This window comes from Mercenaria mercenaria, chromosome 16, assembly GCF_021730395.1.
Source record: "Mercenaria mercenaria strain notata chromosome 16, MADL_Memer_1, whole genome shotgun sequence".
Classification (NCBI taxonomy): Eukaryota; Metazoa; Mollusca; class Bivalvia; order Venerida; family Veneridae; genus Mercenaria; species Mercenaria mercenaria.
This window is the reverse complement of record NC_069376.1, coordinates 49290571-49316491: the sequence shown is the minus strand read 5'-3', so window position 1 is coordinate 49316491 and position 25921 is coordinate 49290571. Positions and strand designations below refer to the sequence as shown.

Here is a 25921-nt window from a genome sequence, read left to right as displayed (position 1 = left end):
GTGCACTGTTATTCATTTTGCCTCGGAACAGTTTTATGTTTGATTTTGTGAATTCAGTGTTCAATATTTCAAATTTTGATGCTAGTAGTAGTACAGATTTTCCCAAAATGAAAAATGGACCATAGAAAGACCTGTATATTTTGTTCTATATTTCAGTTCCCCTGAGTTGATGAAACATCCATCACTCAACATTGATACAAAAGATCTTGGACCTCTTCTAGATAACAACATGGTGGAAGAGTTACAAAATCAGTAAGTCATGCTTTAACCAATGATTCATCTGTAAGTAGTCATTTTGATATCTGCTACTCAACAGATTATTAATGGGCACAAATTTTACTATCAGTAAGTATAGGAAATCTACATTTGTAGCAAGAGCTATCTGCCATAAATTGTCTCTTTGGTTCATGTAAATGTTTTAAATGGTTACGTGAAATTTTTTCTTAACATGCACCTCAAATTTTTATCAAAATTTTAATTTCCTAAACTATGGCCCATTGGGTGCTTGAATTGAATTTATTACAAAAAGTCTACATATAACAATATACAGACATAAAGTCATAAATTTATCTTAGTTTTGCTCTATCTGTTGTACAGGTATCTGAGAAACATGAAATCCAACATCCAGGAATGGACTGGTAACACACTGAAAACAGAACAAAAGGTAGGGGCATTAATTATGTTACATTTTTTCATTATTTTCTGGTGATATTCATTAAGTCTGTGGGCTTTGATCTACTAATCAAAGATATAATATACTGCATGATATTGAAATCTGCCATTTTTCTCATGAAATCTCATATCTCTGTGATAAATACATCAAACACCTAAACACTTGTGAAGTAAATTAAAAAGAAAGTATGTTCATTTGTAAACAAGATCTCATTTGGTTCTCATTAGCTTTAGGGAGAATTCATTCTATGTTCTGTTAGAATTTCAGATTTGTTTTATTTTATAGAGCTAATCAAATATTGACCAAAGTGTCATTAGTTTGTTGAAAGTCACAGTAAGTTCTCACAGCTGAAATAATCTTAATGAATGTTTTAGAATAATTTCTAATTATTGTTTTTTCTAATTGTTTTATCAACGAATATGGCTTGTTTTGAAAAGCTTTTAAATGAGATTATTTAAATTTCAGGACTGGTTTAAAGATGAAGGCCCTGATCAAGACGGAGAAGGTTTCTACAACACGTCTTTACCTGTAATAATCTTCCAGATGATTGAACAAAATGTAAGAATAATATATATACAGTACAAATTCAGTATCTTGAACTCCAAGGGACCAAGGATTTTATTTCAAGGGGAAAGAGCCCATTTTTTTAAAAAATACTTTTTTGTTCGAAAAAATTAACATAATTAATACATGCCTCAAAATTTTTCTGTCAGATTATCCTTTAAAAAAACAATTTAATACACAATCTTTACCATGTGTTAGAAGCATGATATATGATTATAAGCTTGGTTATTGTTTTACATTAAAAAGTGTTAATAAGCAATGCATGATCTCACTTTACTGTCTTCACTGCTTAGATCAGATAAGAACTTTTTCTTACTGCAATACACTGAGATGTAAATTGTAGGATTTTGACAGACGGGACTACTGTTTAGTGTCGTGTTTTGCCATTTGTCATGGATTCAAAATACAAATATAAGGAGTTTTTTAGGTAGTCAGAATTTCGTAACAAGAGAGTTCAAGATACCAAATTCCAACTGTATATCTTAAAATTTGAACAGTTTGTGGCAAAACAAACTGCAAGATTTTTATATGCCCGTCTCTGAAAGAGCGGGGGTGTATTATGTGAACACCCGTGGCGGGCGGTGGGCATCCAAAGCATATCCACTCTCTAAGTCAAACAGTTTTCATCCTATCTTCACCAAACTTGCTGACAATGTTTGTGGGCACAGTATCTCGGTCAAGTTGATAACCAGCCAAATCGCCTCAGGCACTCATGGATTATGGTCCTTGAATTACTCGAAAAACTGCCAATTTAGCCTTGTCCGCTCTCTAAATCAAATAGTTTTCATCCGATCTTCATCAAACTTGCTTACAATGTTTGTAGGCTTAATATCTCGGCCAAGTTTGATAACCAGCCAAGTCACCCCAGGCGCTCTTGAATTATGGCCCTTGAAGTACTAGAAAAACTACAAATTTTGCCATGTCCACTCTCTAAGTTGAACAGTTTTCATCCGATCTTCACCAAACTTGCTGACAATGTTTGTGGGCATAATAATTATCTCATAACCAGTTCTCAAAACAACAAATAGAATAAATAATCAAAATGAATTTTATTAGATCTAAATGCATGACACGATACCAAATATCAAACTATTTTATATGAATCAGTAATATTCAATCAATTATTACTAACTAATAAATACCATATGAAATTCAATGTAAATCATATGTTAACAATAAACAAGAATAAGCCAAAGAGCTTATACTGAGCAATCAAACTAATATGAATCACGGGTACACTACTGCTTAACTTCAGATAAGTCCTTATTTATAAGGAACACAAGCAAGACAAATAGCAATACAAGCAACACAAATAGGAATACAAGCAAGACAAATACAATATACAAAGACAAAAACTATAAGCAACAAGATTAAACAAAATTTGGGTGGGCGGGTGTGGCAAAGATTTTCTAAAACGATGTGTATAGTATCGTGTCAAACAAAAACTGTAAAGTAGTCCCAGCAAAACAGCTGATTTAAACTATCAGCGGATGAATACAAAGTTATTCATGTGTAACTTTTAATATTTATTTGACTTTCATTATGAAGAGTATTAAAGGGGAAGAAATCTTGCTTACCAAATTATTTATCCATTCTGACTATCAGAATAGAATAGAATAGAACCAAATAAAACCATAAATTATATGATCGCTGTTATATTTGTTAATTAAAAGATTTTATGGCATAAAATGCTTGAAATTATCTCATAACCAGTTCTCAAAACAACAAATAGAATAAATAATCAAAATGAATTTTATTAGATCTAAATGCATGACACGATACCAAATATCAAACTATTTTATATGAATCAGTAATATTCAATCAATTATTACTAACTAATAAATACCATATGAAATTCAATGTAAATCATATGTTAACAATAAACAAGAATAAGCCAAAGAGCTTATACTGAGCAAATCCCGCCAAAACCCGCCAAACCAAAAAAAGAGCAAATTAAAGAAATTATAGCAAATGAAATGAAGCAAATAAGACAAAATAAATAAAACATGGTAATTAAATTGAAGGAAGTCAATGAAGCAAAAATTATTAAATATTTATGCAACTTGAACATCACTTACATGACTGCATACTGTTACAACTGCAAAGTAATAAATCATGACAAGATGTTACTAATGACACTATATACATCATGTTTATAATAACAATATTAAATAAAAAACCATACAAGATATAAGCCCTGGTCGATTGTGAATGCCATGATCTCAACATCAAAGGAGTCCTAGTGAGACATGAGTAACGTGAAAGCTACCATTACCACATGTCTTAAACCTTCAAAGAAGTAAAGGTACCTTCTTCAGAAGGAGAAATTCACTAGAATGATATAAAGGTACTATCATTACAAGTGTAAAGGTCTAAAGGAATAAAGTACTTCCTTCATAACCCTGTAAGTCCAACTATCAAGTCCCAAAACTTTGAAATCATAACACACACAAACGATCAAAACTTCCAGTACAATCTAATGAGTAATGAAAAACGTATTCTAAGAATCAAATAATGTATTGTAACCACATTTTATGTCCTTATCCAATGAATCAAATTTTTTATTTGATATTTAATGATAAGGATATATCTGTTTGTGCTATGTGTTGGTGATACCCTTAGTATGTTTTAAGGATTACATTGCAAGTTTACCTTTAAGTAAGTGAGATACTGTGTTAATGAAAAACTTGCGTAACTGCCGAGTACCTTCCAGATTAAGATGGAGGCCTTTATCTCTAACAGCAAAAAGAGCACGTACTGGTTTGCCATATTTGAAAAATGGTCTAAATGAGTGAATAAATTGGCAGTATCTTTCTTTGCACTTAACTTCTAATAACTGATTAACCTGCTTGATCTTATCCTTAGTCTGTTCATAGTCACATGGACGTGGCAAAATGGATGAAAAAACAATATGAGTATGTGGGTTAACATTTCTGATCAATGTAATCATATTATTATAAAAACTAATAATATCGTCCACAGAATATTCTTCGTTGGGATTTCTAGGGTTTATGTCATTTGTACCCACATGTATAATTGTGAAGGGTTTAGAAACTAAGTAAGGTGAACTTTGAATACTTGCTGATAGACGAGTAATACCAATTCCAGGAAAGGCTATCACTTTAGTATGCCAAATAGCACCCACATCCTTGGCAATTGAATCCGAAATAATATGAACCATTACACATGTAATAACAAAAAGGGACTTGAGACCAACCCTGACTACTTTTCAATATTGAACATTTTAGAGAGAATTGTAACTTTATCAAACCAATTGAGTTCTAAGTATGCTTTATAAGCATCAGATTTCCAATCTCCAAGAATTTGTATATGTGAATGTGGAATGTCTAGACGATGAGCTAAAGTAGTAAAACCTCGTCTAAACGAATGACTTGAAAACTGGTCAGCATCTAATCCTATATTTTTTATACAGTCCCTTAACTTCTTTTGAAATAAATAATAGGTAATTACTGATCCATTGGTTAAAGTAAATAATACCTTTCTATGATAAGGAATTTTTAATGCAAGCGTACGCTCATATGCAGCTACAGGACATAACCTTTTATCCTTTAATCTTAATAATGGATTAATTACTTCCCTTTCACCAAATTGAATGGTTTTTGACCAATTAAAATGTACTAAAATGTAATTGTCAAAAAGTTGAACACAATCAGTGCTTAAAAATCTACCTTTATCAATATCATCTAAAGATGTGGGAACCAAATTAGACTTTCTTGCACACAGAAAAAAGGCAAATAAAAATAAACACCAATAAACAATATTGTCTACATGAGAAAAATCCAAAATTGAAAATATCTTTATCAAAATTTCCAATGTTATAGGCTCAGCCCGTTTAACAGACCACGGATTCAATCTAGCTATTCCTTTAAAGGATAAGTTTAATAAGTAAGTATTAATATGATCAATATTGTAACCTAGGCATAAATGTAACGTTTTGACCCCGCTTATATAATTTTTCACGCTTTGAACTGATTTAAAGGATCTGCTCAAAAATTGAGCATATAACTGTAATGTAGCAGTTGATGCAGGTAAAAAACAAAGTTTAAAATATATGCAAAATAAAATAAAGCTTTCCCACTGAATACGCAAATTTTCATGCGTTCCTTCAGCAAAGGCTGATTTAAGGGATTTTTGTAGGTCCTGCCTCAAGATTCCAATCTGTGACTCTGAAACACAACAAAATCACCAATCATTGTTCAATCTAAAAAGATCTTCCGATACTGGGACATCTATTAGAGGAGACACATGAGAAATCTGATCATAAAATTGCTTCCTGTATATAGGATCTAAATCCCATCTGGATAAACAGTCCGATAAACGATTTTCACTAGAACTGAGATGTATTGCCCTGAGTTGAAACTCGTTTACTGAAGCAATGAAACAGATTTCACGTAAACACTTCTGTAAAAAGATACTTTTGGCTTTACCTGAATTGATAACTATACATACTGCTTGATTATCACAAAAGATAACCACCCTTTTCCCACGTAAATCATCACACCACAACTTCACAGAAACAACAACTGTCAACATTTCTAAGCAAGTGATGCTCAGATTTTGGTTGAGAACAAATTCAGGGAAAGTATTATGAAAAATTTTGTTTCCACAAATACTCCCACAACCTGTCATGCAACTATCAGAACTGAAAACCGAATCTACCTGTAACCATTCTCCATAATCAATGAGTGCTTTCCCCTGAAATAAAGGCAAAAACTTGTGCCACCATAATAAATCTTTTTTAACTTCAACTGGAATTACAAACACACTTTTTGTATCAGTATAACATTCCTGTAACCAGTTCAAAATTTTATTCACGAAAATCCTACTTGATCTAACACATGCACCTACAAAATTCAATTTTCCTAGTAATTTTTGAATATCTTTTAAAGAGGCAGTTTCTTTGTTTAACCAAGTTGAAACTAGTTGTTTGATTTCTTCAAGTCTCTCCTCCGTGACCTCCATTGTCATAGTACGGCTATTAAAAAGAACACCAAGAAAAACCATTAGTTCTGAAGGAGGACAAGCTTTATCTAAGGCTTCCTCAATACCACTCCTAACGAACAGTTCTCTGAGCAAAGAAAAGGCAAATATAGCTTCCTTTTTTCTTTCAACTCCACAGAAATCATCCAAATAGTTGCAGACACAAAACCCAAATTTATACATCATAAAGGCAAAGGCATTAGTTACTCTCTGACAAATATGAGCAGATGACCTTAAACCCATGGCCAGAACAGTGTCAAAAAATATATGATGTTTCCAAGTAAATCCTACCAAGTTATAACTGGACGGGCAGATACTAATTTGCCTGTAAGCCCGTTGAAGATCAAGTTTAAACATCAGGCAACCTTGACCTTTAGTCTTAATTAAAGACACAAAGTCATCTATCTTTGGAAAAACCAAATCTACTTTTTCACCCAGATATAACTCTTTTGACACAAATTCATTAACTCCAGTACCATCCTTTGGATAACTTAAATCTAGAATAACTCTACGTTTATTAGGATCTGCCTTAGGTACTGTGTTGAGGGGCGAAATAACCATACCTTCTTGAAAAGGACATGTAGTAAATGGACCAATAATAGCACCATGTGAGGCTTCCGTTTTTAAGTAATTTAACATGTGACCTGGGTAAGCTAGGGCACCCGTATGATTTTTTACACTTTTTGACTTGCAAATTAAAACCTTTTTATCTTCTTGATCTACTTCAATAGGGAATCCATATTTCAATAAATCACATACTAATGTGTCTGTATAACCACCCAACATTTTACGAAGAAATTCAGTATCAATCTTTTCATTTACAGGAATTTTACATCCTTCAAAATTGCATTTACCAGATGCTTTTACTGTTTCACTAATCTCAATTTTTCTTTGAGACGTAGTACATAATTCTTTTTTAACAGATGAACAAACTTTGCAATCTTTCCTGTGATTACAGAAGCAATCAGTTGACCAAGATTTATTATTAGTTGAATCTGGAGCATTCATAGATTTTTTACAAAATTTTGGTAAGAAAATATCAACTAATTCATTTGAACTTTTTCCATGTTTTGAATCTGAAGACATTGACTGAATATCATTAAAGAGTCACGGATTGGCATGAGGACAGGCACTTGAACATTCCAGGTGTACTAATTCTTTTTTGTCTGTTTGCCAACACGTAGCACAAACATGTTTTGCAAAACGAGTTTTACCTCCTTTTAGTGCAATAATATGTGAAGATTTCTGAGGACATTTATTCCTCTGATATTTACTGCAGAACCATATTCTAGGTTCTTCATTTGAACCAGTACTTGTGCTTTCCTGGGGTAATTCAAAAAACGGTTTAGGTCTTAGTGAAACGGGCTCTGGGTTTCTACTATAACGTACTTTGTACCTGGGTAAAACCGTCGATTCAACATACTGAAAGTCATCTCCCCATTGACTATGGCCTAATTCGATTTCCCTCAGAACAGCGGCATATAATGACTTAACTACCGAAAATTCATAAGAACTGTTAAGGTACATTAATTTCTTTAACAGTTTTAATCGTGCTTCTTTTTCTTTTGTTCCTGTTTTTGTGGAGGTAATGATTTCCAACTCTCCCGCTATAAATAGGTTGAATTCGATTTTTTCAAAAGAGATGTTCCTGTTTACAAAATCATATCTTAGATTCGAATGAGGGTATTTTTGTTTGTTCTTCACTGAATCTGATGACTTGGACGTAATGCCAGATTTTGTTTTGTGTTTTTTATGTTTTTTACGTTTTAACACTTGTTCTACCATTGTGTCATCAATTTCGTCCTCTGAGCTATCTGAATCTGAGCTAGAGTCAGTGCTACTGCTAGAAGAGTCTGCAATCTCAAGCCCTAGTTTTTTCAGTTCTTTTCTGACTTGTTCTCTGAGGTTGGGCATCTGCCTCAACGTATCAATATTTAATAAACTCGTACCTGATTGTCCTGATTCTGTTGAGGTAGATGGTGTTTGTCCTTCCTGAAAACTAGCTGCTAATCTTGATTTGTGTTTTTTCGGCTTGGCACCGCCTGATTCCCCTGAAGATGATTCTTTGGATTTACCTTTACGTACCGGTTCGGTGAGGGATTTCTCTAATTCACGCACCGCCTCCTCTCGTTCCTCGACCTGTTTCCGTAACGTTTCTAGTTCTTTCTTCTCTTGGAGTTGTTTCTGTTTCTTATCCAGTTCTGCTAACTTGTTTAGAAGCGAACTTTTTTCATCACCTGGTTTCACCGGAAGTGTGAGTTTTACCGGTGTAGATGTGTCTTTCGGCTCAGAAAGTTTATCTGCTATTGAGGCTCCAGCGGGAGCTGTTACTTCGGCGATTTTACTCTTCTCCTCTTTCACTTCGGTAACCGGGCTTAACCCCGACGCCATCTTCTTATAATCTATCTTCTTTCTGGAAGATCTTTCACTTTTCTTCATGAACAAAGTCACTGGATTTCGCCGTTTTTTAAAAAATGTTATACAATGAAATTCCCCACTGGGAAACTCTCACTCAAGAATTTAAAATTTAGTCCATCATCAAAAGTTATTTCTGTTTTAAATTTTCTAAAGTGATCCAATTTTCAATATGGCCACAGTGAAGACCGCCAAATTCAACAAAGATTTTCTAAAACGATGTGTATAGTATCGTGTCAAACAAAAACTGTAAAGTAGTCCCAGCAAAACAGCTGATTTAAACTATCAGCGGATGAATACAAAGTTATTCATGTGTAACTTTTAATATTCATTTGACTTTCATTATGAAGAGTATTAAAGGGGAAGAAATCTTGCTTACCAAATTATTTATCCATTCTGACTATCAGAATAGAATAGAATAGAACCAAATAAAACCATAAATTATATGATCGCTGTTATATTTGTTAATTAAAAGATTTTATGGCATAAAATGCTTGAATTGGTCAAGTTTGATAGCCACTCAAATCACCCCAGGCACTCTTGGATCATGGCCTTTGAATTAGACCAAGTTCAATGACAGGCGTATTTTGTGACAGTCTGGCACTCTTGTTTGAGGATACTCACATCTTTGTTTCAAATACGTGCACATCTTTGTTTCAAATACATGCCAAATTGATTTCTGTTGCTTGAACATTTTTGAGAGGTTTTGTACATATTTTATAGACTTTATCTCTGCTTTTATAAATGCTGTGAAGTCATGGTTTTACCCTAAACGGCTATTTTACTGGGATATTAATTTGTGGATTACCTCTATCGAAATAAAATGAATGGGAATTTTGTTCCTTTGTTAGGTTTAAGATTTGGGATTGATGAAACCACAGAATCCTTGAATATTGGTTCCTCAGGAATATTAATGATGTCATATTTAGTTAGTAACTTATGAAACACTGTCTAAAAAATGGTAAATCTTGAAGCTTGTTTTATTATGCCGGTATTGTATGTATTTTCAGATCCAAGTTGCAACCATGTTAGGAGAGAGTATAGTATTAAGAAGTTTGGAACAGTTTGTTGATGTACTTAGCAACTTTGCTGAGGAACTTAAAGGTATCTAGCTTTTGTTTTTCAATTTGAAAAGTTAAACTTCTGCAAACATAAATAAATTAAAGTAGTTGTACCAGAGGTAAAAATTTTATTGCTCAAAGTTACAAGGGATATTTGTCTTTGTGAAAATTGCGGAATCTAGGTCAAGTTTGAAACTGGGTCATCTGGAGTAAAATCTAGGTCAATTGGCCAAATAATAGAGAAACCCTGTAAATACTGTACAGGCCATAATTTCTACATTACCTAAATGAAACCTGGTTAAAATAATAACCTTTATTAAGTCTATGATGTTTAAACTGGATATCTGGGGTCAAGAACAAGGTCAGATCATATAGAAAAGCCTTGTTTGCACTCTGGTGACCATACTTTCTACTTGCTTTATGTGAAACTTTGTCAGGATGTTTATCTTAGGTAACTGGGTCAAATCTAGAAAACTCTTTTTAACATATTAAAGGCCTGATTTTTTACATAAACGCTGTTTGTTATGCCCCTCTTCGAAGAAGGAGGGGTATATTGTTTTGCAGATGTCGGTCTGTATGTAGACCAATCCATTTCCGGATGATAACTTAAGAACGCTTTGGCCTAGAATCATGAAACTTGATAGGGAGGTTGATCATTACCAGCAGATGACCCCTATTGATTTTGAGATCTGTATGTCAAAGGTCAAGGTCACAGTGACCCTGATTAGTAAAACGGTTTCCGGATGATAACTCAAGAACGCTTGGGCCTAGGATCATGAAAGTTGATAGGGAGGTTGGTCATTACCAGCAGATGACCCCTATTGATTTTGAGGTTAGTATGTCAAAGGTCAAGGTCACAGTGACCCTGAACAGTAAAACGGTTTCCAGATGATAACTCAAGAACGCTTGGGCCTAGGATCATGAATATTGATATGGAGGTTGGTCATGACCAGCAGATGACCCCTATTGATTTTGAGGTTAGTATGTCAAAGGTCAAGGTCACAGTGACCCTGAACAGTAAAACGGTTTCTGGATGATAACTCAAGAACGCTTGGGCCTAGGATCATGAATGTTGATATGGAGGCTGGTCATGACCAGCAGATGACCCATATTGATTTTGAGGTCAGTATGTCAAAGGTCAAGGTCACAGTGACCTGAACAGTAAAACGGTTTCCGGGATATAACTCAAGAATGCTTGGGCCTAGATCATGAATGTTGATATGGAGGTTGGTCATGACCAGCAGATGACCCTATTGATTTTGAGGTCATTAGTCAAAGGTCAAGGTCACATGCCAGGAACAGTAAAATGGTTCCGTGCAAAACTCAAGAACGCTTGGCTATTGTCAAGAAAATTAAGTGAGGTGTCTACCAGTAGATGACCTATTGATTTTGAGGTCTTATTAGTCAAAGGGTCAAGGTCAACGTTTGCCAGGAACATGTTAAACTTTGATCTTCTTGTCCAAAACCACAGGGCCTAGGCTTTGGTATTGTATGTAGCAAATCTAGTGGTCCTCTACAAGATTGTTCAGATTATTTCCCTGGTCTGTATGTAGACAATCATTTCCGGATGATAACTTCAGAACGCTTGGCCTAGATCATGAAACTTGATAGGGAGGTTGTCATCACCAGCAGATGACCCCTATTGATTTTGAGATCTGTATGTCAAAGGTCAAGGTCACAGTGACCCTGATTAGTAAACGGTTTCCGGATGATAACTCAAGAACGCTTGGGCCTAGGATCATGAAAGTTGATAGGGAGGTTGGTCATTACCAGCAGATGACCCCTATTGATTTTGAGGTTAGTATGTCAAAGGTCAAGGTCACAGTGACCCTGAACAGTAAAACGGTTTCCGGATGATAACTCAAGAACGCTTGGGCCTAGGATCATGAATGTTGATATGGAGGCTGGTCATGACCAGCAGATGACCCATATTGATTTTGAGGTCAGTATGTCAAAGGTCAAGGTCACAGTGACCCTGAACAGTAAAACGGTTTCCGGATGATAACTCAAGAATGCTTGGGCCTAGGATCATGAATGTTGATATGGAGGTTGGTCATGACCAGCAGATGACCCATATTGATTTTGAGGTCAGTATGTCAAAGGTCAAGGTCACAGTGACCAGGAACAGTAAAATGGTTCCCGGGCAATAACTCAAGAACGCTTAGGCCTATTGTCAAGAAAATTGATAGTGAGGTTGGTCATGACCAGTAGATGAACCCTATTGATTTTGAGGTCATTAGGTCAAAGGTCAAGGTCACATTTGCCAGGAACAGTTAAACGGTTTCTGATCTTCTTGTCCAAAACCACAGGGCCTAGGGCTTTGGTATTTGGTATGTAGCAAAATCTAGTGGTCCTCTACCAAGATTGTTCAGATTATTTCCCTGGTCTGTATGTAGACCAATCCATTTCCGGATGATAACTTCAGAACGCTTTGGCCTAGAATCATGAAACTTGATAGGGAGGTTGATCATCACCAGCAGATGACCCCTATTGATTTTGAGATCTGTATGTCAAAGGTCAAGGTCACAGTGACCCTGATTAGTAAAACGGTTTCCGGATGATAACTCAAGAACGCTTGAGCCTAGGATCATGAAAGTTGATAGGGAGGTTGGTCATTACCAGCAGATGACCCCTATTGATTTTGAGGTTAGTATGTCAAAGGTCAAGGTCACAGTGACCCTGAACAGTTAAACGGTTTCCGGATGATAACTCAAGAACGCTTGGGCCTAGGATCATGAATATTGATATGGAGGTTGGTCATGACCAGCAGATGACCCATATTGATTTTGAGGTTAGTATGTCAAAGGTCAAGGTCACAGTGACCCTGAACAGTTAAACGGTTTCCGGATGATAACTCAAGAACGCTTAGGCCTAGGATCATGAATGTTGATATGGAGGTTGGTCATGACCAGCAGATGACCCATATTGATTTTGAGGTCAGTATGTCAAAGGTCAAGGTCACAGTGACCCTGAACAGTAAAACGGTTTCCGGATGATAACTCAAGAACGCTTGGGCCTAGGATCATGAATGTTGATGTGGAGGTTGGTCATGACCAGCAGATGACCCATATTGATTTTGAGGTCAGTATGTCTAAGGTCAAGGTCACAGTGACCAGGAACAGTAAAATGGTTCCCGGGCAATAACTCAAGAACGCTTAGGCCTATTGTCAAGAAAATTGATAGTGATGTTGGTCATGACCAGTAGATGACTCCTATTGATTTTGAGGTCATTAGGTCAAAGGTCAAGGTCACATTTGCCAGGAACAACGGTTTCTGATCTTCTTGTCCAAAACCACAGGGCCTAGGGCTTTGATATTTGGTATGTAGCAAAATCTAGTGGTCCTCTACCAAGATTGTTCAGATTATTTCCCTGGTCTGTATGTAGACCAATCCATTTCCGGATGATAACTTCAGAACGCTTTGGCCTAGAATCATGAAACTTGATAGGGAGGTTGATCATCACCAGCAGATGACCCCTATTGATTTTGAGATCTGTATGTCAAAGATCAAGGTCACAGTGACCCTGATTAGTAAAACGGTTTCCAGATGATAACTCAAGAACGCTTGGGCCTAGGATCATGAAAGTTGACAGGGAGGTTGGTCATTACCAGCAGATGACACCTATTGATTTTGAGGTTAGTATGTCAAAGGTCAAGGTCACAGTGACCCTGAATAGTAAAACGGTCTCCAGATGATAACTCAAGAACGCTTGGGCCTAGGATCATGAATATTGATATGGAGGTTGGTCATGACCAGCAGATGACCCCTATTGATTTTGAGGTTAGTATGTCAAAGGTCAAGGTCACAGTGACCCTGAACAGTAAAACGGTTTCCGGATGATAACTCAAGAACGCTTAGGCCTAGGATCATGAATGTTGATATGGAGGTTGGTCATGACCAGCAGATGACCCATATTGATTTTGAGGTCAGTATGTCAAAGGTCAAGGTCACAGTGACCCTGAACAGTAAAACGGTTTCCGGATGATAACTCAAGAACGCTTGGGCCTAGGATCATGAATGTTGATATGGAGGTTGGTCATGACCAGCAGATGACCCATATTGATTTTGAGGTCTGTATGTCAAAGGTCAAGGTCACAGTGACCAGGAACAGTAAAATGGTTCCCGGGCAATAACTCAAGAATGCTTAGGCCTATTGTCAAGAAAATTGATAGTGAGGTTGGTCATGACCAGCAGATGACCCCTATTGATTTTGAGGTCATTAGGTCAAAGGTCAAGGTCACATTTGCCAGGAACAGTTAAACGGTTTCTGATCTTCTTGTCCAAAACCACAGGGCCTAGGGCTTTGATATTTGGTATGTAGCAAAATCTAGTGGTCCTCTACCAAGATTGTTCAGATTATTTCCCTGGGGTCAAATATGGCATGGCCCCACCCCGGGGGTCACATGGTTTATATAGACTTATATAGGAAAAAACTTTGAAAAACCTCATGTCCAAAACCACAGGTCCTAGGGCTTTGATATTTTGTATATGACATCATCTAGTGGTCCTCTACTAAGATTGTCCAAATTATTCCCCTAGGGTCAAATATGGCCCCGCCCTGGGGGTCACATGGTTTACATAGACTTATATAGGGAAAAACTTTGAAAATCTTCTTGTCCAAACCACAAAGACTAGGGCTTTGATATTTGTAATGTAGCATCATCTAGTGGTTCTCTACCAAGTTTGTTCAAATTATCCCTCTAGGGTCAAATATGGCCCCACCCCGGGGGTCACATGGTTCATATAGACTTAAATAGGGAAAAACTTAGAATCTTCATGTCTATAACATCATTCAAATTTGGACCACATGTATTGTTTTAAGTGGCAAGATGAACTTTGACATGAGTTGACCTTGATCTTGACCTAGTGACCTACTTTCACATTTCTGTAGCTACAGCCTTCAAATTTGGACCACATACATAGGTTTGTGTACCGAAACAAACTTTGACCTTGTTATTGACCTAATGACCTACTTTCACATTTTTGAAGGTACAGGCTTCAAATTTGGACCAAATGCATAGTTTTGTGTTTTGAAATAAAATTTGACCTTGATTTTGACCTAGTGACCTACTTTCATATTTCTCAAGCTACAGCCTTTAAATTTGGACCACATGTATAGCTTTGTGTACCAAAATGGGACTTTGATCTTCAGATTGACCTAGTGACCTGCTTTGACATTTCTGAAGCTACAGGCTTCAAATTTGGACTGCATGCCTATTTTTAACCAGGTTTTCAACGAAAACCTGAGTTATTAGATTGGGGTATGTCGTTGGTCGGGCGGGCGGGCAGGCGGCGGCGTCAAACTGGTGTTTCCGGTCAATAACTTTTGTTTCGGTAAAGATATTTGAATAAAACTTGGTATGTATGTAGCTTATATCAAGACAAAGGCTGGGATTGATTTTGGGGTTTCTGGGGTCAAGGTCAAGGTCACTGTTACTTAAAATAGAAAAAGGGTTTCCGGTCAATAACTTAACTTAGGAATGAGCTATCATGATGAAACTTGGTGTATAGAAAACTTACATAAAGTTGTAGCTTGGGATTGATTTTGGGGTTTCTGGGATCAAGGTCAAGGTCATTGTTACTTAAGTTAGGGTTAGGGTTAGGGTTAAGAGTTAGGGTTTAGGGTTAGGGTTAAGAGTTAGGGTTTAGGGTTAGGGTTAGGGTTGTGCTTTAAAGTGGTGCACTGTGATTCAGTATACTTTTTTATTCTTATGAAAAGTGTTGAAAACCTGGTTTTGTCGCATTGCCGCGTTTCTTGTTGTGTTCTGAATTGAAATTTGACATTGATTTTTACCTAGTATCTACTTTCACATTTCTCAAGCTACAGCCTCCAAATTTGAAGCACATGCATAGTTCTGTCTACCGAAATGAACTTTGACCTTGAAATTGATCTAGTGACCTACTTTCACATTTCTCAAGCCACAGCCTTCAAATTTGGACCACATGCACAGTGTTTTGTACCGAAATGAAATTTAACCTTGATTCTGATCTTGAGCTAGTCTTGAAATTTGGAACATTAAAAAATGGCTCAGTGGTCGGTGCCAAGATCACTCTGTGATCTCTTGTTAGGTTAATAGGTTAAAGGTCAAGGTCAGATTGGACCAGAACAGTTGAACTTTTGTTTACAGTTAGCTTATAATTTCTGTTCCTTGTGCAAATACTGAATGCATCAAGGGGGGCATTTCGTGTTCGACGAGCTCTTGTTTTTATTAAGTTTAGACACAATTAAAATTTGGTCATGCGAGGTTCACAAACTAGGTCTCTATGTCAAACCATTACACTCCAGAGGCCACATTTTCTACCTTGTCTGCATTAAATCTGGACAGAATAGCTGTTGTTAGAAATCTAGTCAAGTTTGAAATTGGATCATTTTGGGGGTCTTAAAGTAAATCAAAACAGTAAAAGTTTGTACTTATTAAAATTGTTTTCATGTTACCGGGAAAAGATGAAATTTTATTAGCTATATGAATTATGTTTGTGATTGATTTTTACAGGTGTGATCGATATCTATAGAGATAGACATTTACAGGATAGAAGAGAACCCAAATTTTATCTACATTACTTGGTAAATTTTTATGAAACATTTTTAAAGAATTTTACTTTAGTGACAATCCTTCCTTTTGGGCTTCCATGGCCGAGTTGTTGAGGTTGCTAACTTCAAATCACATGTTCCTCATGTCTGTGAGTTTGTGTCCTGCTTGTGTGGTGGCCATTCAGTTTGCTTGCAAAATTTTTTGTTCTACCAAGTTGTCCACTTGAAGATACGCACAGAGAGGCACCTGGGGACTTCGTTTAATATCATCAAAAGCTAGAAAGCTAAAAGTCTCAATATGTTTTGTTGTGAGCTCAAAACAAAAAGAGTATTGATAAGAAGTGTACTGGAGATAGTTGAATTAATTACATTTTAAACAACTGAAATTTAGATGAAAATGAACTAACACAAATAATTTTGTATATATTATGAAATAATTAAATTTCGTGGGAATGAAATCTTGTGTCTTGGTCCGAAGCGCTTTTCGTGGGGTGGGTGTGGGGGGGTGTATATTAATGGATTTCAACTTCTGAATATAAAATTAACACAAATTGTACTTGTTTTATGGGACTTCCCCTAATTTCATGGATTGACTGAGTCATGAAATCCATGGAAAATTAGTTCATCACAAACTTTAATGATTTTACAGTACTCTGTTCTGTATTATTAGAGTAACTGAACTTTAGCTCTGACAGTTTTTCTCTTGTCTGATAATGCAGATAGCAACAGCAAATAACTTACTCACATTTGGGGACTATATGAAGAATCTGCGTAAACGTTACCTGAAGACAGAGTTTGACAAGGAGGAAGAGGATGATACCAACATAAGGAAGGACAGGTTCCAGGTGTTAAATGATAGATTCACCCAGATAGCTATGATGGTGTAAGCCTAGTCTTTGAACATTATTTTTACATACTGTTTGCCATGATTTGGATTTTTAAATTAATGTTTTTGAAATTTTAGAAATTACTGGCCAAAGATGCAGTATTTGTATAAGTGAAAAGGTAGCATAACTTTTCTTTATCAGTTTAAAACTATTGGCCTTATCTTATTTTTAGGTCAGCTGAGCATAAGTTGCTCAAGGTAAGCTTATGTGGTCTCACTATGTCTGATGTTTGTTGCTTGAATGATAACACTCCTTGGCTAGATCTTAAGGGAACTTGGTCAGAATATTTCACTTGATAAATCTTGTATGAATTAGATTCTTGGTCATATTGGGTTAAAATCTAGGTCAATAGATCAAACAGTATAAAACCTGTTTAACAATCTCCGCTTCGTCTTCGTGAAAATGTGTCAGAATGTATGTCCTTGTGCAATTTGAAATTGGTTCAAATGTCATAAACTAGGTCGTATAATAGAAAATAAGTTTGTTAACACTCTTGGTGCCACATTTTCTACCTGATCTTCAGGAAACTGTGTTAGTATGTTGTTTTCTTTGAAATCTAGGTCAAGTTTGAAAGTGGGTCATCTAGAATTAAAATGACGTCACTAGGTCAAATCAAAGAAAAACCTTATTATCACACTAGAGGCAACCTTTTTTACCTGATTTTCATAAAACTTTGAATGTTTGTATTTATAAATTATTGGTCAAGCTTAGAAGACTGTTTTAGTGTGTCATCTGAAGTATTATTATTATTGTTATAGGTCATCATATCAAAAAATAGAAAAACCTTATCACACTAGAGGTCACATTTCCTACCTGATCCTTTTGAATCTTTGTCTAAATGTTTTCTCTGTGAAACCCATGCTAGGTCCAAATGTCAAAAAACTTATCCCACTGGTTGCCACATTTTCTACCTTGTCTTCATTAAAACTTATAAGAATGTTTGTTTTTATAAAAAAATATAGGTACAGTTTGAAAGTAGGTCATCTAGATTTATGGTAAAATAAGTCATTAGAACGAATCTTAGGAAAACTTGAGGCCACATTTTCTACCTGACTTACATAAAACATGGTCAGAAAGCTATCTAAATGCAGTCTAGGTCAAGTTTTACTCTAGGTCATCAGGTCAGCAATATAGAGTACTCATAGTCCTTTTGTTAATTTATGTTGGGTATTTTGGCAAGTACAAAATTAATGCCAGTGATTATTAGTACATTTTATGTTGTTGCCATATAATGCTTTAATGATTTTACATTTTACAGAGTACAGAATGTTCTTGATGAAGTACTTATAGATCTGAAGAGTCATGAGCACTGTTTTAATGAGTTGATGACTAAAGCTTGGTAAGATTTATACAGTTCCATGGTAAATTATGCCAGTGATATCAAAATTTTAGTATTTTCCAAATTAACCTTTACCCTGCTAAATTTCTAAAATGGAATGGTCCATCATTCAATATAGGCAGTACCATTTATTATTCAAAGGGGTGTTCAGTGAAAATTTACTGACTGAATAGTGAGTGAACAGTGCAGACCATGATCAGCCTGCACAGATGTGCTGGCTGATCTTGGTCTGCACTGGTCGCAAAGGCAGAATCGTTTGCCGCCAGCAGGCTAAACTTTAACGACATATTTGCATATGCAGATGCCTTGAAAAGAATGTGACATGATTTTAGATTTTAGCTAAAATAGAAGGTATTTAGCTACAACTTAGCATTTTCCTTATCTAATATTATTTGCTAGCTATCTGTTTTAAAAAGATTGAAATTTTGATATCATGTCCCTGTCCGGTAGTGAACCAGTAAAGACTAAGCAGTTTTCCTGCAATAACATATTCTCATATGCTACTTTAACATCCGTTAGCCATAACAGAAAACTGCTTTTATTACAACCAAAGAATGCTAAAATCCCATAATGTTGAAAATGTAAATGAATGGAAATTGTCGATTGTCATCACAAGTCCACTACCTTAAAATCATTTGTTGAAATTTAGGCAGCAGAGTCCTCAAGCAATCGAAGTGATAGTTGCAACTTGGCATGATTATGGTACCGACTTTGTCCATCTCAAACCGAAGTTGGAACAGACCTTGTACGATAAAGCAAAAAGGAGTATTTTGAAAGAATATTTGAAAGCTATTTTATCAAGGTAAGAATTCTGGTCTGTCATTCTAATGATTTCTTGCTTGATTTTAGACAAGTTCATAATCGTATAGATAGCTAGGACTACTTGCTTGGGGTATTACACAGAAATTGAATAAAAAGTTTCAGTGAAGTCAACATGCTTACAAAAGATGACAGCAACACTTCACTGTAATTGTTCTCCCAAAAATGTTCTTGGGCGTGGGGGAGGGGGTGGCACTTAGATTTGCCCTTGTCTGTGCGTCTGTCTGTCCAAATTTGTCTCGTTCATATCTCAAAATGTATTTTATCCAGAGTCATCGAACTTCACACGATTGTTATTCAGCACAGGAAGTTGTGCACCAGGGGTTTTGATTTGGATTTCACACAGCATGACCAGAGTTGTGGCTCTTGTCTTAGTAAAAATATTTATAAAATGGGCCTAAGTTTGTGTTGCATGTATCTCAAAAAGTATTTGACCCAGTACTATGAAACATCCAGGAATATAATTCAGCATGTGAAGTTGTGCACCTGGGGTTTTGTTAGAGATATTATTCAGCCAGACCAGAGTTATGGACCTTGACTTAGTCAAACATTTACATAAGAAGGAAAAGTGATATGTCACTCATATCTTAAAAAAGTATTTGACCTAGAGTCAAAAAACATCATAGGAATATTACTCAGCATGTGAAGTTGTGCACCTGGGATTTTGTTCTGGATTTGTCCCTTGATTAATGGGATACAAGTTATTAAGTATTTGACTTAGAGTCGTAAAACATTAGGGGATCGTTATATAGCATGTGAAGTTGTGAACCTTTGTTCTGTTTGACTTAGTGAAAAATACACATAGAAAGCTTAAAAGTTCCTGTTGCATGTATCCTAAACGTGTTTCACCTAGGGTCATAAAACAATGTATGAATGTCATCCAGCCTGTGAATTTGTGCATCTGAGTTTTTTTTTTATCTCACTTTGCAAGACCAGAATTATGGCCCTTGACTTAGTCAAAAAATAAAAGGTTGTACGGTAACCCCATGTATCTCAAAATATACTTGACCTAGAATCATAAAACATTAGAGGATTGTTTTATAACATGTGAAGTTGTGCACTTGGTGTTTTCTTTGGGATTTCACTCAGCTAGGCTAGAGTAAATGGTCCTTCACTTAGTGAAAAATACACATAAAGTTCTTAACTTTGTGTTGCAAACATCTTAGAAATATTTCACCAAGAGTCCTGAAACCATGTACAGTGACAGTAGTGGGGGGCATCTTTGTCCTTTAGACACACATCTAGTTGTTGGTCTGAAATGATATATATTGACATTCTTCTTTAGTTTTTAGATAGTTATTTGCATATGGCTCTAAGGTGCACCTAGCAATATTTTTATATGTTAATTTGAGTGTTAGGTTTTGAAAAGTCACTGATGTCTTTTGTTGGAGCTTAGTCTGGCTTTATTCGTGATATCATGTGCCTTTACTCACGTAACATTTCCAGTGGAAAGTGCTCAAGTATCTTTGATGGTGATACGTATTGTTCATTTATAGTTTATTTGTGCTTAGTTTAGTTTATACTAAATACGCTTGTGACATAATAAAGTAACAATGTTTTCTGCATTTTATTTTAAATGGAAAACAACACATGATTTCAGTCATGATGTATGTCTTATATTACTTAGGAAATTGTCATTCAAACAATATGAAGAAAGGAAAAATGCTGCAGAGAAACTCATCAGAGAGGCAGAACAGTTGCAACTCATGTTTAAGAAGTTTAAACCCACCAAACCTGTAAGTATTTGAGTATTCTTTTATCATTTAGCCTGCTAAATTTCTTAAATGGACTGGTCTATCATTCAATTTGGGCAGTACCATTTATTATTCAAAGGGGTGTTCACTGAAAATTGACTGACTGAATAGTGAACATGCAGACCATGATCAGCCTGCACTGGTTGCAAAGGCAGAATCTTCTGTCACCAGCAGGCTAAAGGTTAACATTTGATACTAATCTGACATGTACATAGACTGCTCCACTGAGGTTTGATCATGATATTTCTAAAATATAAATTTCTAGTCTGCTCAGTTTTTAGCTCAACTGCAGAAAAGATTACAGAGAGCTATCCTACTTACTCTTGCAACCTAGTCAACGTCCAGATTCTTAGTTAAAGTTTTGATGCATTTACCCTTTATGTCTGTTAATACTGGATGGATTTGCTTCAAACTTTAAGTGTTTGTCATCATCACCCCACATTATATGACACATGGTCCAGAACTATAGCACCCACATATTAATATGAACTATGCACCTGTTTCAGATCATCTCTCCAATAATATAACGGATGATCCATTTGGTGCAATTTCATTCTTTTTTCTTAAAAGAAATGGAGTGGGGGCACGTAGATTTGCCCTTGTCCATCCATCTGTCTGTCTGTGTCATGCATGTCTCCATCCGTGCCAATTTGACCGCTCCAAACCCCCCCCCCCCAAAAAAATTCATTTACTTTCTTGCTCTTTTGTATTCTTGTATCCTGTCACTGCAACCCCCCTCATCTCCCCCCCCCCCCCCCCACGACATTGTTTCTAACCCTTTTGTATCCTGTCACTGCAACCCCCTCATAGTGCACCCCGCCCCCCTTTCATTTAGTTTCTTGCCCGTTAGTATCCTGTCAGTCACCACCACCGTGTGCACACACACCCTGCTCCACCCAGCCCCACCTGCCGCAAAAAAATCTTTACATTTTGCTTTTGATATAACCCCTCAGATGTATATATTGCCCCGCTTGTTGGTGCTCTTGTTTTTTCATGGTTTCTTTAGTTTCTCATACGATATTTAAATCACTAAACATAACTTAAATTACATGCAGAGTTTTTTTTCATGTCTGCATTTATATATTTTATTTACATTATAAACCTACCAAAAGGTGTTATTATTGAAATTGATCAAAAACAGTAATGTCAAAATGCCTAAGGTATTGTTAGGATCTTGTGCTTTTGACCATGTTTTTCGAGTTCAGTGTCGTAGATGATATTTTATAAAGATATTTACACTGGAAATTTCTGTATTTTAGTCAGATGTAACATTTGCCTGTCTACCGATGATGGCAGAAGGACTAAAACTGAAGGACACTTCCATGTTGTCGTTGGAAATAGCTGTAAGTTAACATTGTCAGCACTAATCACTAGTACAGAGTTCATACTTTGCTTTTATCCTTCATAATTTTCTTCAAAAATTGTACATCTAGGTATTTTTAGCTCGACTATTCAAAGAATAGTAGAGCTATTGGACTCGCCCGTGCATCTGCGTCCGCGTCTGCGTCCCGATTTGGTTAAGGTTTTGTATGTAAACTGGTATCTCAATAACCACTGGTGGCAATGAATTGAAACTTCACACACTTATTCACTGTGATAAACTGACTTACATTGCATAGGTTCAATAACTCTATTTTGCATTTTTACAAAGATATGCCCCTTTTTCGACTTAAAAATTTTTGGTTAAGGTTTTGTATGTAAGCTGGTATCTCAGTACCCACTAAAGGGAGTGGATTGAAACATCACATACTTGTTCACTGTCATGATCTGAGATGCAGTGCACAGGTTACATAACTCTACTTTGCATTTTTACAAAATTATGTTCCTTTTTTGACTTTGCTGTTTTTGGTTAAGGTTTTGTATGTAAGTTGGTATCTCAGTACCCACTTTTGGGAATGGATTGAAACTTCACACAGTTGTCCATTGGTATGAACTGATATGCATTTTACAGTTTCCATAACCCTGTTTTGCCATTTTACAAAATTATTCCCCTTTTTCAACTTTAATTTTCATTCAACTGACAAGGCTGTTGAATAGTCGAGCGTTGCTGTCCTCCGACAGCTCTTGTTTTAAAAAATTATACATCTAGGTAACTATTCAAAAATGCTTACATGAAATAGGGTTGGAAATTCTGTCATGCTAAGAATGACAATTCTTTGATTTGCTTGTTAAGATGACAAGGTTGAAATATCATCAAATTCTGTCATTACCTTTATTTTTTGGTGTCAGTCAATTTTGTTTGGTATAAAGTTTTGCTTACTAGGTAGATTTTTTCTTTAATGTCAGAATAACATTCTGTGTACCTCTAGATACTAGTTTATGTACACACAGACACTTCGATAGAACCATTAATCGATGCCTCTGTGGCCCTGTGGTTAAGGTTGCTGACTTCAAATCACTTGCCCCTCGCCGATGTAGGTTTGAGTCTCACTCGGGGCATTGAATTCTTCATGTGAGGAAGCCTTCCACTGACTTATGGAAGGTAGGTGGTTCTACCGAGGTGTCCACACGTGATGAAATGATGCGCGGAGGAGCACCTAGTTCTTCCTCCACCATCAAAGCTGGAAAGTCGCTATATGACTGATAGGTGTGTCGGTACAACATTAAACCCAACAAAAAAAAAAAGAACCATTAATCATCTATATGCCTGCAGGATTACTTCTTTTCTTGAATATTTCTACACCCCTTGCATGAAAGAATCAAAGCCTGGAAAGGATTGAATAAGCAGCGATCAACAATTGTGAACACTCAGAGGTACCCAGCAGAAATGGACATAGAAAATTTTACTTACTGAGGTATATATTTTAATGTATTGTGAGTGAATTATGTTATATAAGTAAGTAATGTCTATTTCAGGGAATAATGAAGAAGTACCCAGACATAAGACTTGAGCAGATGATCAACCTGTTGTTATGTAGAGGTGATATGAGTCGCTCAGAAGCCCGTCAGATGGTTTTAGATACAGTGGGTGAAGAGGAAGCGATGAAAACAAGACCTCATGGAATATTTGCTGAAATTGCTGCAGAAATGAAGTAGTGGGTGTAAAAACATTTGAGCCACGCCATGAGAAAACCAACATAGTGCATTTGCGACCAGCATGGATCCGCACAGTCTGGTCAGGATCCATGCTGTTCGCTTTCAAAGCCTATTGCAATTAGAGAAACTGTTAGCGAACAGCATAGATCCATGCTGGTCGCAAATGCACTATGTTGCTTTTCTCATAGCCTGGCTCATTTGTAGTTTTTATGGAGTTTATATAAAAGGGGATAAACCTGCTGGTGCCTATAGTGGACAGGTTGCTGAATTTTGTAGTGGGCAGATTACTGATACCTGCAGTGGGCTGACGATTGAAGAGCCACTTATATTGATCAGGTCCTATTGATGTTATGTGCAATATAAGAAACTTTCTTCTGGCTTCAACATTTTCAATGTTTGTTTTGTATAATTATTATTATGTATTTCCATTTGTTATATGATTTACAAAACGACCAGTTTTGTGGTACCCCACAGAAATCTTTTCAAGCATGGTTGAAAATTTATGTTTTCACACAAGAAATATTATATGCGCTTTATGAATTTGGTGAAATAAAAAGATGACTGTCGGGCAGGTGAAATGGACTAAGGCTGTATATATATACTTTATTCCATTTTCGTTGCAAATTCATCATCAGGTTCATGTTCTCCGAAAAACGTTTTTTTTTGCCTTAAGTAACTTGAAAATTATGCTGAAAATTTCAGAATGTATTGTTAAGGATGGTTTCACAGTTACTGTACTATATTTATATTGCTGTATGATGTATACTAAATAAAACTGAAAGAATAATAGTTTTTGAGACTTCTTTGCTGAGGAGACTTACACAAGACTGAATGCATGGATTCCATAGAAAATCAATTCAGTTTGTGTGTTTTCAGGAAGATAACCTTGGTTTTATAGAAGTTTTATGTATAGATGTATTTTTTTCAATAAGGTACATAATAAACTATAACAGTATCAAGTTCGTAAAATTAAGGTTTCTAATCTGGTTCAAGATATTGTACTTGAAGTACTTGAAACAAACGTATATGGAAAGTTTTTTTCTGTGGGTAAGGAGTATCTGTTGTTGCTGGTGAACTCGTATAGGTTCTGATGATGTCTTTACACAACTCTTATTGGAAGATAAAGTAAGTCATTGGTCTTAAGTTGCACTTGTGGTACGTGTAGAACGACCAATCTTTCAAAAGCAAACGGGATGACTTCCACACGTGAAAATCGTTCAGGTTCCAGACTGTCCGGTGAGGATCAAGTAGTTCAGCCAATTGCATAGAGGCCCACGACCAAAAAAATATTTCGAACGTGACCAACATCTCAAGTCATTACAAAACTCGGTAGCCACTTTGTCTACTTCTACCTAATTTAACTTGTCACCAAACTAAGAGTCCATCTTTTTATACGCCCTTAGAAATGTATTCTAAAATGGTCACCGTCTGTCCACCTATTAGCTTTTTTTCCCCGATAAATCCGCATATGAATGCTTGTACCTATAGGTAACCTATATATTTGAAAAAGAGGCCTAGAAATTGCCTTTGATAAGTTTAATCCTATTTTATTGCTTAAGAAATACGGCAGTACAATGCTATACAATACATGCAAATAAATCAGTCAACAAACAAAACTAAATAAACACAATAAACTGGATATCAAAAGCAACTTGCTTTGGCCACAAGTTAACCAACATTGGCGGACGGCCCTTCCCTATAGTCAGACAAAATGAACAATTGAAGAATTTTTGTATTGTCGTCAGGCTATTTATACGTCGTGATTGCAGACAATGTAAAAAAATTGAAAGACTAGAACACTGAAATGAATCTAAAATGGCAATGAATTTTAAGGTATTTA

General features: G+C 36.0%; 1 protein-coding gene across 1 annotated transcript in view; it reads left to right on the top strand.

Annotated features, from left to right (window-relative positions):
• LOC128549693 (exocyst complex component 3-like) overlaps positions 1-24720 on the top strand; it is a 31579-nt gene extending 6859 nt beyond the window's left edge. The window contains exons 9-19 of the mRNA XM_053527015.1: positions 157-252; positions 598-664; positions 1139-1231; positions 9664-9757; positions 16209-16279; positions 16966-17129; positions 18392-18472; positions 19122-19274; positions 20919-21027; positions 22305-22388; positions 23902-24720. Of these exons, the coding sequence (XP_053382990.1) occupies positions 157-252; positions 598-664; positions 1139-1231; positions 9664-9757; positions 16209-16279; positions 16966-17129; positions 18392-18472; positions 19122-19274; positions 20919-21027; positions 22305-22388; positions 23902-24081 (1192 nt within the window). The 3' untranslated portion in view covers positions 24082-24720. The remainder of the gene's footprint in view (positions 1-156; positions 253-597; positions 665-1138; positions 1232-9663; positions 9758-16208; positions 16280-16965; positions 17130-18391; positions 18473-19121; positions 19275-20918; positions 21028-22304; positions 22389-23901) is intronic.
• Positions 24721-25921: the final 1201 nt, after the last annotated feature.